The sequence below is a fragment of the Podarcis tiliguerta genome, assembly GCF_965153285.1.
Source record: "Podarcis tiliguerta genome assembly, chromosome: 4".
NCBI classification, from domain to species: domain Eukaryota; kingdom Metazoa; phylum Chordata; class Lepidosauria; order Squamata; family Lacertidae; genus Podarcis; species Podarcis tiliguerta.
This window is the reverse complement of record NC_139537.1, coordinates 63,998,274-64,016,023: the sequence shown is the minus strand read 5'-3', so window position 1 is coordinate 64,016,023 and position 17,750 is coordinate 63,998,274. Positions and strand designations below refer to the sequence as shown.

Below are 17,750 nucleotides of genomic sequence, written 5' to 3'. Positions count from 1 at the left end.
CTTGTTCCAGTGTATTCCTGTTTTGTATTCTAGCTGCTCATACCTCAGGCAGGCAACACATCATACTTATTTACTCATGTCTGCACTCCAGTTATTTGCCATTGTCCATTCTCACATTGGGAAGATAGAAACATCCACCCTGTGGAACTCAATCCAATCACTACTATGTATGGAAAACTAGTCGGTGGGTACTAAATCACATCAGTCCTTGTGTGCACATTCATGCACCTTTTCTTTGCATCTGGATGGTGGTTAGGCTACAGGTTACAGCAGCAGCTAGGGCTGAAGGCCCAGCCAGCATTAATTCTGCTGCAATGGTGCTGTCAGTACAAGACTTCCAGGCAGAAGTCCATGGCTCCCCTCTGCAGAAAGAGCAGGAAGCCCCCCCCCCCCCAATATAGTACAGCTGGCTTGCCACAATCTGAAGTGAAGTAATACACCTAAGAGCACTTCCCTGCAACACACACAAATAACACCAGAGTCCAGAGTCTAAAATTATCTACATTGCACCACTGCTCTGTTTCCTGCAGTTTAAATCCCCCATGAATCAGGCACACACAAAGCACTTTTTAACCCTTTCCTGCTAAGCACAAACAACAAATTCTTCCCTGATTCTGCCTGGGCCCTTGTATACAAGAGTAAGCAGCCAAAATGCATAAAAGGAGACCTCTGCCAACAGTTTTGCTACTCTTGGGAAGACAGACTTAAGAATCCTTTGCCTGTAGGCCATAGTTTATGTTACATTTAAAGCACTTCCAACATTATTTTCAGAGCAATAAGGAAAACGTATTTTCCAGATGTGCCATGTCAGGTTGGATTTACACCATCTTTGGAACTGGTACAAATGTATAATGTATGTGAAGTGTCAATTATTTTTCGGTCATGATTTTGGTTTGTTACTTTTTATGGAAAGGGGATCTTCGTCAACAAGATGTGTTCCACTTTACCAGTTGTGCACTAAAGATACATGCCAGCTGGATGATAGCACTGAAAAGCGGTTGTTTCCACATGACAACCGATTAGATCCAATGCCCATTCAACTGTGTCAAGTTCCATTCCATCCTTTTTCAACACAGCGGTCTCAGACCTGCAAAACTCCTCATATGACAGCAAGAGGTTATGTTTATTTCATAAAATTTATACACTGGTTGATTGATTGTTTGGGGGGGACGACTCAAAGTGGATTTTAAATACAGTGGTACCTTGGTTGTCAAATGCCTTGGTTGTCAAACAAATCAGCCCCCAAACGCCACAAACCCGGAAGTGACTGTTCTGGTTTGTGAATGTGCTTTGAAAGCCGAACAACCAACATGGTTTACACGGCTTCCAATTGGCTGCAGGAAGCTCCTGCAGCCAATCAGAAGCCATGCCTTGGTTTTTGAACTGTTCCAGGAGTCAAACGAACTTCCAGAATGGATTAAATTCGAGAACCAAGGTACCACTGTCCATGTACATGGGGCAGAGGGTTGCGTGTCGAGGTCCCCAGGCCACCCCCCAAATAACTCACAACGCACACTTAATTTTTGTTTAAGGTTTTTGGCATAATTTTGGCCACAACTTTATTTAAATACAAAACCGTGAGTGGTTGTTTAGGCATTGGTTAAGACTATCTGTCCCCCCCGCCTGGGGACAGAACTGACTTCCGGGCACCACCGAAAGACAGTGCGGGAAAACAAGTTGGGGAGAAATGGAGCTGAGTCACAGACCCTCAATTCTCATCCGCATGCTCCCTGAAGGCTTGCCGGCCCTAGTCCCATTCCAGGGAGTGGACGAAAAGATGGCAAGCCCCAGGATTCCTTTAACAGAATTCCCTTTCCGCAGCAACCATGGAGGGGCAGGCCCAGCCTATCCTAACCCCTCCTCCACCAATTTATAACCAATGCCTAACCACAACCTTACAAGTTGTGACGATTTGCTACGCAGTAGGCAAAAACCAATGGCCCAGCCAATCAGCCAGATGGACAAAATTCCTACCAGGCCCCTGCCCCAATGGCAGACGACCCCATGACAGGCATAGCAAGGTCAATGCAACAACCCCTTACTCAAGGGCGGGTGGGCGGGTGATCCGTTGCACGCAGCAAAGAGAAAGCTCCAGGCTGTGTGCAGAGTATTTAAACATTTTACCCCTCCCACCAAAATTGCAACATAACTTTTACCCCAGCAACCCAGTGAACCAATCACTGCCCCGGGCCATTTTTAGAGACCCTGTCTGGTAACAGAGGGGTGGCTCAGCAGACCCCACCGCAACACATGCTCTCCATGAAGGAGAACACACTTTCCGTCCATTATCATTAGTTCTTCTCACACCAATTTGCCACAGACAAGTATTCAGAAGAATTTGACATTTCACTTGGCAGTAGTGGAGATAGGAGATGACAACTTGTGTTTTCAATTCTGAAAACCACCTATGGGGGGGGGACTGAATTGAGAGGGGCACAGAAAGTGTGCACAGATTCTACTGATATAAATGAGTCCGTTTACACCAGCCTTCCTCAGTCAGGTGCACTCCAGATGTTTTGGACAACTTCCATCAGCATGGCCAATGGCAAGTGATTGATGGGAGTTGTAGTCCTGCATCTAAAAGCACCAGGTTAGGAAAAGCTGGTATACCTACCAGACATGATTCTTTGTATAGGAAAGGGAAATAAGTATAATATTTTGTGTTAATTAGCTGTGGATGGTGAATGGTAGTGAATAAGCAAAACAAATAAAATACCACAGAAATGCATTTGGTAGGGTTGCCATTCAAACAGTGAAAATCTGGACAGAAAAGTTGTTTCGGTATTCCAGATATGTCTGGGAAATTCCAGCCGTATTGTAACCCTACATTTGGATTGTGATGGTCTTCCCCACCAAAGAGATTTTCAAAGATTAAGTTCAAAATAAACATTTTATGTAATTCAGAAGACACATGCCAGTATTACATACTGTATTTTTTTAACCTAAAAGGAGCTTACAGAAAGGAATTTGTCTGTCCTTTTTTCTCTCTCCCTTCAAGTAGCAATATAATTAATTTGAATAGTTCATTCTCAAGGAGGATGTACTGAATTGTGAGCAAACCTAAGTGAATGTTTACTAGATAACACGCATTAAACAAGCCATGAACAATAGCTTCATGAACAATAGCACAAAAACATTATGGAATTCTGCAGTGTGGAGTAATGCAGCTGTCCAAAAATAAAAATAAAAGACTCAAAATTGCTTGAAATTTGGAGTTATCACAATTTAGTAGCCACAAAATAGTGGGGGGTGTTGTTTTGCTTGTTACTATGTTATTTATTTCTGTGTTTTTATATTGTAAACCACCTGTGACTCTCAGATGAAGGGCAGTACTGTGGTACCTCAGGTTAAGTACTTAATTCGTTCCGGAGGTCTGTTCTTAACTTGAAACTGTTCTTAACCTGAAGCACCACTTTAGCTAATGGGGCCTCCTGCTGCCGCCGCGCTGCTGGAGCACGATTTCTGTTCTCATCCTGAAGCAAAGTTCTTAACTCGAGGTACTATTTATGGGTTAGCAGAGTATGTAACCTGAAGCGTATGTAACCAGAGGTACCACTGTACAGAAATTTAATTGTTATTACTAATAATAAAGTAAGGTTTTCGGTGGCAATCAGGCAAATGGGCACCACTATGGGCACAATTTAAGTATGTGCCAGCAATATACATACATGGTGATGAGCATAATTTTCTTATTTATACCCTGCCCATCTGGCTGGGTTGCCCCATCCACACTAGATGACTTCCAACACATATAAAAACATAATGGTAGCAATATTCAGGTATTATATCAAGGTTTCTAACCTTTCATGGCCAGTGGGCACATTTGGAACTTTGATGGCTGCCATGGGAGTGTAGCATAACACAAAATGGTTGCCATGGGAATGTGGGGCAACACAAAATGGCTTCCACACCTAAAGGAGCAGAAAAAGAGATAGGACCACAAATTAGTGTGGGCACATGCAACAGGGAAAAGGTGCCTACATCAGCCAATGCAACACTCAAAAAGAGAAGCTCTGTGTACCTCTTCTTTGTTCAGAACAGAAGAGAGAGTGTCCACTGAATATGCTGGCATCCATTGAAATGTGGGCTTATTTAAGAGAGTGTTTTATGTATGAAAGGGTAAGCCAGTGCAAACAGGAACTGCACAGGAAGAGCAAAGAATCTTTAACACAATGTAGATTTTTGAAGGGATACGTAATTAGACATTTCTCAGGCACCACAGGAGATACCAGCAGGCACCCTGGCACCATGCTGGCGGACCCTACATTAAGTTCTCTGTGCTGAAATAAAGCTGCATGGGGGAAAGGGGGGGGTGGACGCCACTGCCAATGTCCTCCTCCCCACCAGCTTCACTTCCCGTTGTGTAAAAGAGGCATCTAGGAACATTCAGCATTTCCAATAGAAGCCTGTGTGCTGATGCATTCAACTGAATGCAGTTTGAAGACTCTTTCAGAGTCAAAGGTGAAGCCACCAGTTACAGGGAACCCCCATGCCACCCTCAGTGAGTTTGATTTAACACGGATAACCATGCATAAATATGGCTGTAGAGAATATACTGTATTCAATACAAGGAACCATTGTCTATCAGATGGGTCAAGCTGAAAGGCTTAGAATGATGCAGTTATAATGTAGCACCAAACCTGAGCATGAAGAAGGGTGAGAAATTAGTCTTGAATGTAGCAGCAGGGGTCCATCTGTTCAATTTTTGACGTATTATTTATCATACTAAAGTAGGTCATTTTTAATCATGCTTCTCCATTCCTTCTGGCTCACAGGAATATACATCATGCCTTCTCCTTGCTAAGAAAAAGAAGAAAAATCAATAAAGGCTGAATAAAATTTAAATCAGGACATTCCAGTTTGACACACACAAGAGAACTGAAGGTCTAAGAGTGCCGGTATTGTCAGTATAAAAGCATTCCTGATAGGCCTGGGCATACAACTCTAAGTGCAACTCTAAGGAGCTCAAGCTGGGATTTTCTGCTTTTGCCATGACCCTGCTGCCCTTTGCTTCTGGCTGAATTTAAAAGCAAACCTACCAGATTTGCACTTTATGAAACAATATGCAAACTTAAAAAAACACCGACCATCGTTCGCAATTCACACCTCAGAATTTTGCGGTGCAGTTCTATGTTCAAGTACCCTGTACAAAAAGACATATACTAGGGTAAAGTGTGCATAAAAATGCATATATCAGTGATAAAACATACAAAGGTGTCTTATATTACAGGAAATTGTTTTGCAAAACATGTTTATTAGGCAAAATTTCCTAGAAAAATGTCTGTATTGGGAGAAATTTGCACTAAATTGGTGATGAATTTCCACGAGCACTTAAAGCAATCTGAGGTATCCTATCGCCCCAGGGATGCCCTTTCAGGGGCCATAGGATTGCAATCTAAACAGTTTGTGTTTTGTTTTCTGGTTTATGTAGCCCTGACGAAAAGAACATAATGGATTTTATTTTATACACCATGAGCTTTGGAATGAATCCTTCTTGTTGAAAATTGTTTAAACAACATAACATCTCTGGCAACACTTGCCAAAGATGTATGCAATGACAAGAGCTGAAGATCTGAGAAAACCACATTGTATACTCTAAAACAGGGGTCAGCAAACTTTTTCAGCAGGGGGCCATTCCACTGTCCCTCAGACCTTGTGGGGGGCCAGACTATATTTTTTTGGGGGGGGGGGGAATGAACGAATTCCCATGCCCCACAAATAACCCAGAGATGCATTTTAAATAAAAGGACACATTCTACTCATATAAAAACACGCTGATTCCTGGATTTAGAAAGTGATTGGGCCGGATCTGGTCCCCGGACCTTAGTTTGCCTACCCATGTTCTAAAGCGTATCTGATCAATACAAACCAAAAGACTACACATGCAGAGGTTTCCTGTTTTTCTCATCTGAAGGCAAAAGCTCCTTCAACTGCATGTCTGAGCTCATGATGGAGGATGGTGAAGCTATTGCCTTGATCCAACAAGTGAAACACATGTGTTTACCAGAACTGGAAAGACCTGAGAAGCCCCACTGAAATCACCTTCAAAACCACATGTGGATGCACGAGTGGACTGAATCCAGTTCTTTGCCTGAACTGGTTATTGGTGCTCTTCGAAACCGTTTGATAAGGCTTCATGCTTGCACTCTCATTTTCACCTTTTAGACCCTTGTTCCCACGCCCCGAGAGACACATCCGCAGCACCTGTTTGTGCATGATCTTCCCTCTGCTGTACGGGAGCCACAGTTCATTGCTTATTTACATACACCCCATAGAGATGCTTTCATCAAACCCAAAAACCACACACACACAACCATGCCTGCTGTTGTGTTTCTCCACTTCCACATGCAAAATGGGTGCTATCAGAAACAGGTCTTAAATTCCAAGTCCCTGAGTGGGTCAGCTGCAGTCAAATGCTGGGTTTACATCCAGACACAGCGGATGTTGCACAGTTCCCCTTTGCTTCTCTTGCCCAAGATGCTCTTGGCAGAAAGATGGGCCTCAGGTGGGCAACCGGGATGAGCACTGATTAGCTGGAAGAGGTAAAGAGATTTATACATCCAATATAACAAAACCTGTATGATCCTGTATAACTTGCTCGTTGCTAATCTCCTTCCAACTGTGCTTTGGCACGGAACACCAAGCCTACTCCAGCCCAATATGCAGCTCTGTATATTTCTCTGGTAATTAACCTTGACAATTTGAAGTGTACAGCTTCAGCCTGGGTATCATGCTCGTTCCTACCCTCTGCTGCTAAAATAAAATTATATCTTTGCTCATCCATTCATTTTACATGTAGAAAGACAGATGGTTGCTCTGGATTGTTCTGTGCTGCAACAGATGCCGTAATTGAGGGCTGGGAAACTCTGCCAAATTAATTAGATACCCTTACCAATTTGGATGGAAAGGACAGTGCATTACCATTCCGCGCTGTAGAGCTTCTGACACATTGGGGTTATCTTTGTTGAATTTGCAGGTTTCCTTGGGAACTCTTCCCATTGTTCAAGGTGGGACTAGAACCGCTTGCATCATGAGGGATTTGCCAGGTGCTGAAAGGTGAAGACGCAAGAGCAGCAAAACAAAGGAGAAGGGAGAATTGGGGACAAAAGCAGAAGTGTATCCAAGTGTTTATAGAAAAGTCAGTGTATCCTCACTTCCATTCATCCATTAAAAAAAACAGGTAAGGAAACGGACCATTGTTATTCTAATGAGCAAAATGCCCTTCTCAGTATGATGGGCAGGGAGGATGTGAGGAACTGGGTGATACATGGACCCCTAAGTGTGCACACATGTACAGAGGGTCCCTCTGCAATCCTTAAAAAGGAAGCAACACCCAAAGGTGGCTTCAATTCAGATCCTGTTCACTGCACGGTGCTATGCAAAAAAATAAATAAATTCGGTCAAAGTGGCCTAATGAGCAAGACCATCATAGAAGAGAGAGAAAGCTGACTTAGAATGGAGCATCAACTTTTATTTTACCCTCAAACCAAGGGGAGAATAGAAAACAATAAAGAAAAAAACATGGTCTTCTTAAATAAAAAGAGTCCCGTTGGATCAGATCAATGGCCCAACTGGTCCAGCATCCTCTTTTTGCAGGGGCCAAGCAAACTGCCTCCAACAATGGAAGGACAACATAGTCATTTTGGTTTGTAGCCATATGCTAGCTCACCCTGCCGCCTCTGAGAAACGTATTACTGCAATAATTTTATCAAAGAAAACCAGTTATTTATTAAAATATTTATATGCTGCTGCATCATAAAAAAAAAAATAATCACAGGGGTTTGCAATATAAAACAAAAACCAGACAGTAAAGCCATAAAAAGTTAAAAACAAGTTAAAAGCAATAATAAATAAATAAATAAATCTATAGACAATTGTGGGGATGTACTCTTAATGGTCTGCCTAGGGCTGGCAGAATAGAAAAGTTATCAGCAGGTGTTTAAAAGGTGGCACTGAAGGAGCCAATGTGTATCTATTGGCAGAGTCTTCCACAGCTGATAACATGAACAGCTTGGTTTATCGCTGTTGTCGGTTGACAACCCCAATTCAGGGAACCATCAGAAAAAGTGACGATAATTCATGAAACAAACCAACTTTTTTCAAACAAAGACGCAATTCATGTGAGATTGAGAAAGCATTACAACTTGAACCTGGTTTTAAGCATTGCTGAGTTCAAGCTGCATCAATTCAGAATATGACTAGGCCAAACTGACTCCATTCCACTTTCTAAGAAACAAATACCCCTCTCATATTATCAGTTATTACTCTTCTACAGGACTGCTTTGACACACGGGAGCTGGCAAAGGGGAAATGGCACAGCAGTTTGAAGGATAGCTATTGCACTAATGGCAAGACTGGAGGGTTCTCAACACTGGCATACTGGAACAAGAACTAGTATTAAGGGACAAACTTCACCTATTTCAGGATATGTGTGATTCTTCTTAAAAGCAGCCATGTGGTGAAGGGCCATTTGGATCAGGGCAGGCAATTTCCCAGTGCAAAACATCTCCCTCCCGGTGCTGCTGTGAACTGCATGCTTTCATAATACATGCTATGGCTCTGATCTCAAACACCATGCTTCGAAAAGGTGCATTTGCTTTTAGGGAAAGAAGGAGACATTGGGAGATCCAGGCACGGAGCTTATTAGTTTGAGCCAAAGAAAGTTGTACACAGGACCATGATGACATGAATTAGGATACCCAGAATTTTAAGGGAAGGATCCAGGTTTGATGCCCTATGACAAACGTTGGAGAGCTACTGCTAGCCACTGTAAGGAACAGTGGGCCAACTATGGATGGAGAAGTTTCCTATGCTTAGCCTGATGGCAGGTCTACTTATTACCAGTGCCACTTAACTCAAAACAATACGTGGAAATGTTATGTGTGAAGACTGCCAGATGGGTCCCACCAGTTGTTTTGACTGCTTTCATACCTCTAGCAGCTACTACTAGGAGTGCCTGGTAGAGAATGTCTACTTGAAGTGGGTCCAATTTGCTACATATAAAACCTTCATGGGAACCAGTCATCATACAGAGGTTGTTTCAAGTCGTGCTCAAGAGTCAGAGAACGGTGGCTGATGATGTTTATAGGCACAATATGTGCTTCCCCCAAAGCTTTCTGTTTTCCACAGACTAATGACTTATTGGTCCGAAATGCCTTTAACTATTAGCATCAGATGCATGCTTCTGCAACAGAGTATAGTGTCATTTTAATAAATCTCCTCACATATGAAAGTACATTTTAGGCAAGTTTGGGTCATTTTGTCTCAAGTTCTTTGCAGGACTTTCCCCCCCCCCCCATAGAAAGGGACTAGAAAGGGTGCAAGAGAAACTTAATAGCAAGAGACAGCCCTGTCACAAAAATTAGTCACTCTGCAAGGGTGGTTTTCTCCCCATTCTGTCGCCATGCCAGATAGATATAGAAAACAGCATGTAAGAAGAATTCGATCAAACTTTTGACTGTTGTAACTTTAGGTTAGCTTTTTTCTCCTAGTAAGTTTCAGACGGGTTTTTGAAGCCCTCTGTTAAAACTACCCTATCAAATTTGCGGTGTTTCTTAGAACGGGAAGAAAGAACTTAAAGGATTGTGTCTTGTAGGTATGTAGGACTCCTCAAGTCATGGAAAGCATGCCATAGAGAAAGCAACAGAAGGTTTTTGTGTGCACTTAGAAAGAGCCTAAGGTTGTTCACCTCAAGATAGATTTCTGCCTCTGTTTTCTTGTGGGGCAGTCACCCTGATCATGGCCCAGCTGAGGGTGAACACCAGTAACTGACAAAGGTACATATATTAATATAGCAACTAAAATATATTAATATAGTAACTAAAAATTACCATTCTAATTCCATTGTTCTCTGGTCATGCCTCTGTGTCAGATATTCAACGTTTACCAACATTTCATCACATTGGGGGGTGGGGGGGGGGAGTGAGTGTTTTCTTGTTATTGAGCTTTATTCCAAGCTATACTTAAAAGCCTTTAATACAGACACAACAGAGCTTGCTAATAAACAATTCAACTGAAAGGGAACCAATTTAAAGGAATGAACATGTGCATTGCTACTGCTTATTCCTCCTCCCCATCATTTAAAATGCTGATATATTTGTACAGAGGCTTACACTGCCATGTTTGCAGATGATTCAGCATGCTGGACTATAAATTCATTATGTACACCATTTGCCACAATGGTTTTGCAGGGGCAAAAAATTGTTTGCATAAACTTATAGACCAAATGGAGCAAACAGCAAGCAGACCTAATGGTGGGAGGAAAAAATCCTTAAATAAGAGACACGGGGGAATGACTAATGGACTTCAATGTCTGTACACTAATGCACAAAGCATGGGAAATAAACAAGATGAGCTTGAGCTCTTGGTACAGCAAACTAAATATGACATAATAGGCATCACTGAAACCTGGTGGGATAAGTCCCACGATTGGAATGTAAAAATGGAGGGATACAATCTATTTCAGAGAAACAGACCAGACAAGAAAGGAGGAGGAGTGGCGTTATATGTCAGGGATGTGTATACCTGTGAAGAGATCCAAGATTTAGAACCTCAAAGCCAAAGTGAGAGCATTTGGGTCAAAATTAAGGGAGAGAAGAATAACAGTGACCTCATTGTGGGAGTTTATTATAGATCCCCAAGCCAAACGGAGGACATAGATGATGCCTTCCTGGAACAGATGGCCAAGCATGCAAAAGGAAGGGAGATAGTAGTAATGGGGGACTTCAATTACCCGGATATTTGTTGGATGTCAAACTCAGCCAAGAGCATAAGGTCAAACAGATTCCTCACTGGCCTTGCAGACAACTTCATTGTCCAGAAAGTGGGAGAAGCAACAAGAGGAACAGCCATTTTAGATCTGGTCCTAACCAATGTCGATGACCTGGTTAATGGGGTAGAAGTGGAAGGATCATTAGGCGCAAGTGATCATGCTCTTCTGAAGTTTACTATACAACGGAAAGGAGCAGCCAAGCATACTAGGACTCAATTTCTTGACTTTAAGAAAGCCGACTTCATAAAACTTAGGGAAGTGCTGGGTGAGATCCCATGGACAGTAATACTAAAAGGAAAGGGAGTTCATGATGGCTGGGAGTTTGTTAAGAGGGAGATAGTAAAAGCACAACTTCAGGCAATACCAATGAGACGGAAACATGGAAGGTGCCTAAAGAAGCCAGGGTGGCTATCTAAAGAACTTTTAACTGAGTTAAGATTAAAAAAGGATGTGTACAAAAAATGGAAAAGGGGGGAAACCACCAAAGAGGAATTCAAACAAATAGCCAGCACGTGTAGACACAAAGTCAGAAAAGCTAAAGCACAGAATGAACTCAGGCTTGCTAGAGAGGTTAAAAGCAACAAAAAAGGCTTTTATGGGTATGTTCGTAGCAAAAGGAAGAACAAAGAAACAGTGGGGTCACTCAGAGGAGAAGATGGTGAAATGCAAACAGGGGACACAGAAAGGGCTGAACTCCTCAATGCCTTCTTTGCCTCAGTCTTCTCCGATAAAGAAAACAATGCCCGACCTGAAGAATTTGGAGCAAATGATTCAGTAGAGAAAACACAGCCCAGAATAACTAAGGAGATAGTACAAGAATACTTGGCTAGTTTAGATGTATTCAAGTCTCCAGGGCCAGATGAACTGCATCCAAGAGTATTAAAAGAACTGGCAGATGTGATCTCAGAACCACTGGCAATCATCTTTGAGAATTCCTGGAGAACAGGCGAAGTCCCAGCAGACTGGAGGAGGGCAAATGTTGTCCCTATTTTCAAAAAGGGGAAAAGAGAGGACCCAAATAATTACCGCCCAGTCAGTCTGACATCAATACCAGGGAAGATTCTGGAGCAGATCATCAAGCAAACAATCTGTGAGCACCTAGAAAGGAATGCTGTGATCACCAATAGTCACCATGGATTTCTGAAAAATAAGTCATGTCAGACTAACCTGATCTCGTTTTTTGACAGAATTACAAGCCTGGTAGATGAAGGGAACGCAGTGGATGTAGCCTACCTTGATTTCAGCAAGGCATTTGACAAGGTGCCCCATGATATTCTTGTAAAAAAGCTGGTAAAATGCGGTCTTGACTATGCTACCACTCAGTGGATTTGTAACTGGCTGACTGACCGGACCCAAAGGGTGCTCATCAATGGTTCCTCTTCATCCTGGAGAAGAGTGACTAGTGGGGTGCCACAGGGTTCTGTCTTGGGCCCGGTCTTATTCAACATCTTTATCAACGACTTGGATGATGGACTCAAGGGCATCCTGATCAAATTTGCAGATGACACCAAACTGGGAGGGGTGGCTAACACCCCAGAGGACAGGATCACACTTCAAAACGACCTTGACAGATTAGAGAACTGGGCCAAAACAAACAAGATGAATTTTAACAGGGAGAAATGTAAAGTATTGCACTTGGGCAAAAAAAATAAGAGGCACAAATACAAGATGGGTGACACCTGGCTTGAGAGCAGTACATGTGAAAAGGATCTAGGAGTCTTGGTTGACCAAAAACTTGACATGAGCCAACAGTGTGACGCGGCAGCTAAAAAAGCCAATGCAATTCTGGGCTGCATCAATAGGAGTATAGCATCTAGATCAAGGGAAGTTATAGTGCCACTGTATTCTGCTCTGGTCAGACCTCACCTGGAGTACTGTGTCCAGTTCTGGGCACCACAGTTCAAGAAGGACACTGACAAACTGGAACGTGTCCAGAGGAGGGCAACCAAAATGGTCAAAGGCCTGGAAACGATGCCTTATGAGGAACGGCTAAGGGAGCTGGGCATGTTTAGCCTGGAGAAGAGGAGGTTAAGGGGGGATATGATAGCCATGTTCAAATATATAAAAGGATGTCACATAGAGGAGGGAGAAAGGTTGTTTTCTGCTGCTCCAGAGAAGCGGACACGGAGCAATGGATGCAAACTACAAGAAAGAAGATTCCACCTAAACATTAGGAAGAACTTCCTGACAGTAAGAGCTGTTCGACAGTGGAATTTGCTGCCAAGGAGTGTGGTGGAGTCTCCTTCTTTGGAGGTCTTTAAGCAGAGGCTTGACAACCATATGTCAGGAGTGCTCTGATGGTGTTTCCTGCTTGGCAGGGGGTTGGACTCGATGGCCCTTGTGGTCTCTTCCAACTCTATGATTCTATGATTCTATGATTTTCTGGTCCAGGTTATTTCTTTGTGGTCCTGAGCTGTAGTTGCCCATATAAAAGTTGCCAGAGGTTCTGCTCTTGTTCAAACCCACTTCATTTTGCTCTAACATTGAAGATAAATTATGTAAAACTGTAGATGAAGTTATGTGCTCTACAATGATCATAAAAGCATGAATATTTCTTTGATTGTACGGTTGTCAGTCTCTACTACCATATGTTTACTGGTCTCAGGAGGCAAAAAACAGACAACAGATTCACAGTTAGGTGGAAACTTTTTCTTAAAATATTTAAAACTGGAGAAGAATAGTTATTACTAACTAAAACAATTACACTCATGAAAAGGGTTGCTACTTGAGGGTCAATTTCCAAATCTATAGTTCCATATGCTCCTCATATTTCGTTTGAGATAGAACAGGCACTTGGGAAAGCGTTGGGAAAGCTGAATAAATTATTGCTGAATTTCACTTGAGTGTACATACCTTCTGCTTCTCTTCTCTTTATTTAATTCCTCAGCACTAAAGTGTATTCGTGCTGACATATTTTGCAAAACGAAAATGTAGGATACATTCTCCACAGCCAGGGCCGGATTTACGTATAAGCTAAACAAGCTTCCTTCCTTCCTTCCTTCCTTCCTTCCTTCCTTCCTTCCTTCCTTCCTCATGGCATACATGATGCTGCTTTCATCACCAGCTGTCTCCACAACCACCCACAATTGCTCTGCTTATGATCTGGCCTGGAATCTTATGCTGGAATAATCATATGCCACATGATCTATGATATCATACATTACAAATACATCGCCGTTTGCTGTGCCCTTCATTGTAAGGAAACCACACCTGAGGTATGTGCTGCCACCCCTGAAACCTCTAACTACTCAGGGACTGCGGGTGTAGGAATGCTTCCTTGTGGGCAGTCTAGGTGTAGTCTAAAACAGCACCTAACAGAGCTCAATTGACATATCCTTTTCCACATTCCAGGTTTAGACTATAACTTAATGCAAATACTGCCAATGGCTACAACATCAGCCAACTTCACAACGACTTGAAAATATTTTCCTGCATATCTCTAGGGCTTCCCCATCCTCTGCTTCCATTGACAGGGACCCATGTCTCCTCTTCCCTGGGCCCATTTGGTGCCCAACCATCTGCACATGACAACTGCTCTGTAACATCCCTGGGGTGAGGTCAATATGAAGAATGAGCTTACCTATCGTTTGTAGTCCACCTCTTAGTTCTGATCTTCAGGCAATACTCAGGAGACTCTGGTACCTTTGCAGCAGTGATCTTCATTACCACCAAACACAGGCTTTTGAGGAACCACGTGACACAGTGCCTCAGCTCTAAGGCCTGCACCAAACGAAAGAAAGAGAGAAACCTCTCAAAAACTAACAGTTCCTCTTAAAGCTATAACACAACCACACGGTATATTTAAAGCACTATGGTACTACTTTAAACCATCATGGCTTCCCCCCAAGAATCCTGGGAGTTTGTGAAGAGTACTGAGAGTTTTTAAGGGACCCCTGTTTCCCCAGGCCAGCCCAAGAAACCTTGGCACCTGAGCCAAACCAACAAATGTGTACCCCTATCCCCAGCCTGGCCATGCAACCTGCCATTTTGTACAACACCATGCACTCACCAGTCAGCATGGCAAATGGTCAGGGATGACATGACACTGACAAGCCATGTGGTATAATGGTTAGAGTGGCAGACTAGGGCCTGGGAGACTAGAGTTCAAATCCCCACTCATTTTAATGTTTGATGTTTTATTATGTTTTTACACATGTTGGAAGCCACACAGAGTAGCTGGGATAACCTAGTCAAATGGGTAGAGTGTAAATAAAGGAGTTGTTATGGAATAGGATGTCCCCATTTTCACTGGAGAAATACTGGAAGGCATGCTAGCTCTGTACTCCCAAGCCCCTCAGGAAGAACTTGCTACCCTCATTTTATTCCGTAAAATACATTTGTCAAAAAGTAAAACCCTTTCCTCACCACTTTTTAAGAATTCTGGTTCAGTAACAGGTATTTGGTAAGTGTGAAGGAGTAACAAATAAATATGTGGCAAAATATGTGGGCAAAAGTAGGAAGTGTCGTGTGGAAAATCCTGCTTTTGTTTTATCTTATACTCTGCTCTGGATAAGGTGGAGCTGATTTTTATGAGTGCTGAATGAATATGCCGTCTTCTGCTTCAGTGCAGGGAATCTCTTTCCCCCCTGCTAGTTAAAGGCTTCTTGCACTTTAAATAAATCAGAGTAACTGCACAGGTTTGATGTGCAAGATTTTCTGTGAAATATTTATTTGGTGGGTAGCAGAGAATTAGGGGAACATGTTAAGTGGATGGGTTTTTATACTGAAACGTCCTTTTTAAAAAAAGGTACCGTGAAGTGAGAGTGCTTGAAGTTTTAAAGATTCTGAAACATTTGATAAGGCTCTCAAGAACTTGCAACCATTATATTAATCTTTGTTATCAGTGGCACTTAGGTTCTCCTCCATTCACTCAATGAGTATCTTAAACAAATAAGTTTTGGCAGGGGACAAACCCAAAGCAAAAGCGTCAAACACATTTGGTGGTGCGGAGCATGATCAATGTAACCCAGCCAAGTGAAGCACTTTAACACCCCATTGATTTCAGTGGAAAAGTTAAGTACGTACTTAAATCTCTCTCCCCCATCCCTTTGAAATCGAAAGAGTTCATCTCTGCCTGGTTTCCGCCCAAAAAGATTTGTTTAATTCTTTTCCTCACCGAAGTAAGAGATGTTGATGCAAATGAACTTAACCGATGTGGCTTGTATTAAATAAATGCAATCCCTTTAAAACAGAACGGCTCCATCTCATTACAAGCACTTACATTTATCACAGATTCAATACCTACTGCGTTTCCTTGCCCATATAGTCTAAATGATATCAGGCTGGTTACTGCTTCATTATCCAACAGGCACACTGTGCATGGGCTTAGGGCGGAGAGACACAGAGAGAGAGATTTTGGGAGGAATTTGACATTTGATTTTTTTTTTAAAAAAGGCCTCAAAGTAGATATCAAGGGAGAAGTCAAAAATTTGTTGGACTTGCTTACACACTACATTTTTCTGTTCTCTGTTTATTACTTATCCCCATCTAAATTAGTGGGCATCTAGCGCATGTTGCACATGCATGTGCATTTCATAATACATGTAAGTTTTGTGTCATTAAAAAAAAGTATAATTTCATACTATGGCTTAGTATTGTTTTTCTTTTGAATTACATTTAGGGAGGCCCCATGTTTTCTAAAGGTCTTGATCCAGCTCTGCAGGTGGTGAGCTAACAGTTAACTCTTGGCAAGTAGGAATCAAACATATAGCAGAGATTGCTGCAGTAGCTTGCTCTACAGGAAGAGGGATGGATGTGCTGAGGTGGAGTAACAGTATCACCATGCACTGCCATCAGAAGTGGCTCACTAAGGAGAGGCATATCCACTTCACCAGCCTCCTGTGAACTGAATCACAGTTACTTACTGTGAGAGGAAGGGGCAAACAGGTAGCGAGTTCAGCATGGTGCAAAGACACTGGCAGACCCAATCCAGTGCTCCTCATGTCCTGTTTGCACCATGCTGACCTCCTCACAATCTTACCTCTCCGCTTCCCTGTAAGCTACAGAAACCCACCAGTCTGAGAAGCTAGCTGAGCAGCTCTGCCCCACCTAGCAAACCACTTCTGACTACCATGCCATTGGGCCTTGAGGAAGAGCGGAAACATACCAAGAAGAGTTTGGATTTGATATCCCGCTTTATCACTACCTAAAGGAGTCTCAAAGCGGCTAACATTCTCCTTTCCCTTCCTCCCCCACAACAAACACTCTGTGAGGTGAGTGAGGCTGAGAGACTTCAGAGAAGTGTGACTAGCCCAAGGTCACCCAGCAGCTGCATGTGGAGGAGCGGAGACGCGAACCCAGTCCACCAGATTACGAGTCTCCCGGACTTCCGGAGGCGGCGCGAAACCGTGATGGCGGACCTCTTCGAGCTCTGAAGAGGGGCACCGCAGAAAAGGGTTGTTTCGCTACGGCGCAGCGGCAACCCATCAAGAAAAACCACGGACAGAGAGAGTCCGTGGCCGTGGGACTCGGCGGGCACCTGGAGCGACCCCAAATTCGCGGAAGGGACCCCGTAAGGGGCTCCGGAGTGAAGGAGGGGGAGCGGTGCTGTGAGTTCATCGCTCTTTCTGCGGAGGCGAAGCCGCGCGGCTGTCACGGATGAGCGCTGACCTTTCTTCCAAAAAATACTACTCTGAAACAGCAAACCCGTGAGTAAGGACTTAAGATTTGTTACAATAACTTGAAGAAATTTGGCTGAAACCGGGAGACGAGAAAGAGGAAGTCCGTCTTCCGGCACTGCTTATAAGATCAAAGCAGACTGTTTAAAGAGCGGAAAGCGCTGTGAACAGGGAAGCTTTAAGGCTTTAAAGTGGGACTTTCGTGCACACTTGAAATTCTATTCTTAAAGGAAGAAAAAATACAGTTTAAATTGGACTTGGAGCGGTCCCCCATGGGGCGAGGGAAGACTCTAACCCCAAATCTTCGGGTGGCCGGGTGAAGTTGCTTGACTGCGGAACTGTTACAAACTTCCAGATACTTT

At 43.1% G+C, this 17,750-nt stretch overlaps 1 protein-coding gene across 1 annotated transcript in view; it reads right to left on the bottom strand.

Moving 5' to 3' along the window:
* LOC310676126 (uncharacterized protein) overlaps positions 1-17,750 on the bottom strand; it is a 48,526-nt gene that overhangs the window by 20,222 nt on the left and 10,554 nt on the right. Inside the window, exon 3 of the mRNA XM_083437510.1 lies at positions 14,352-14,491. Coding sequence (XP_083293636.1) covers positions 14,352-14,491 — 140 coding nt within the window. The remainder of the gene's footprint in view (positions 1-14,351; positions 14,492-17,750) is intronic.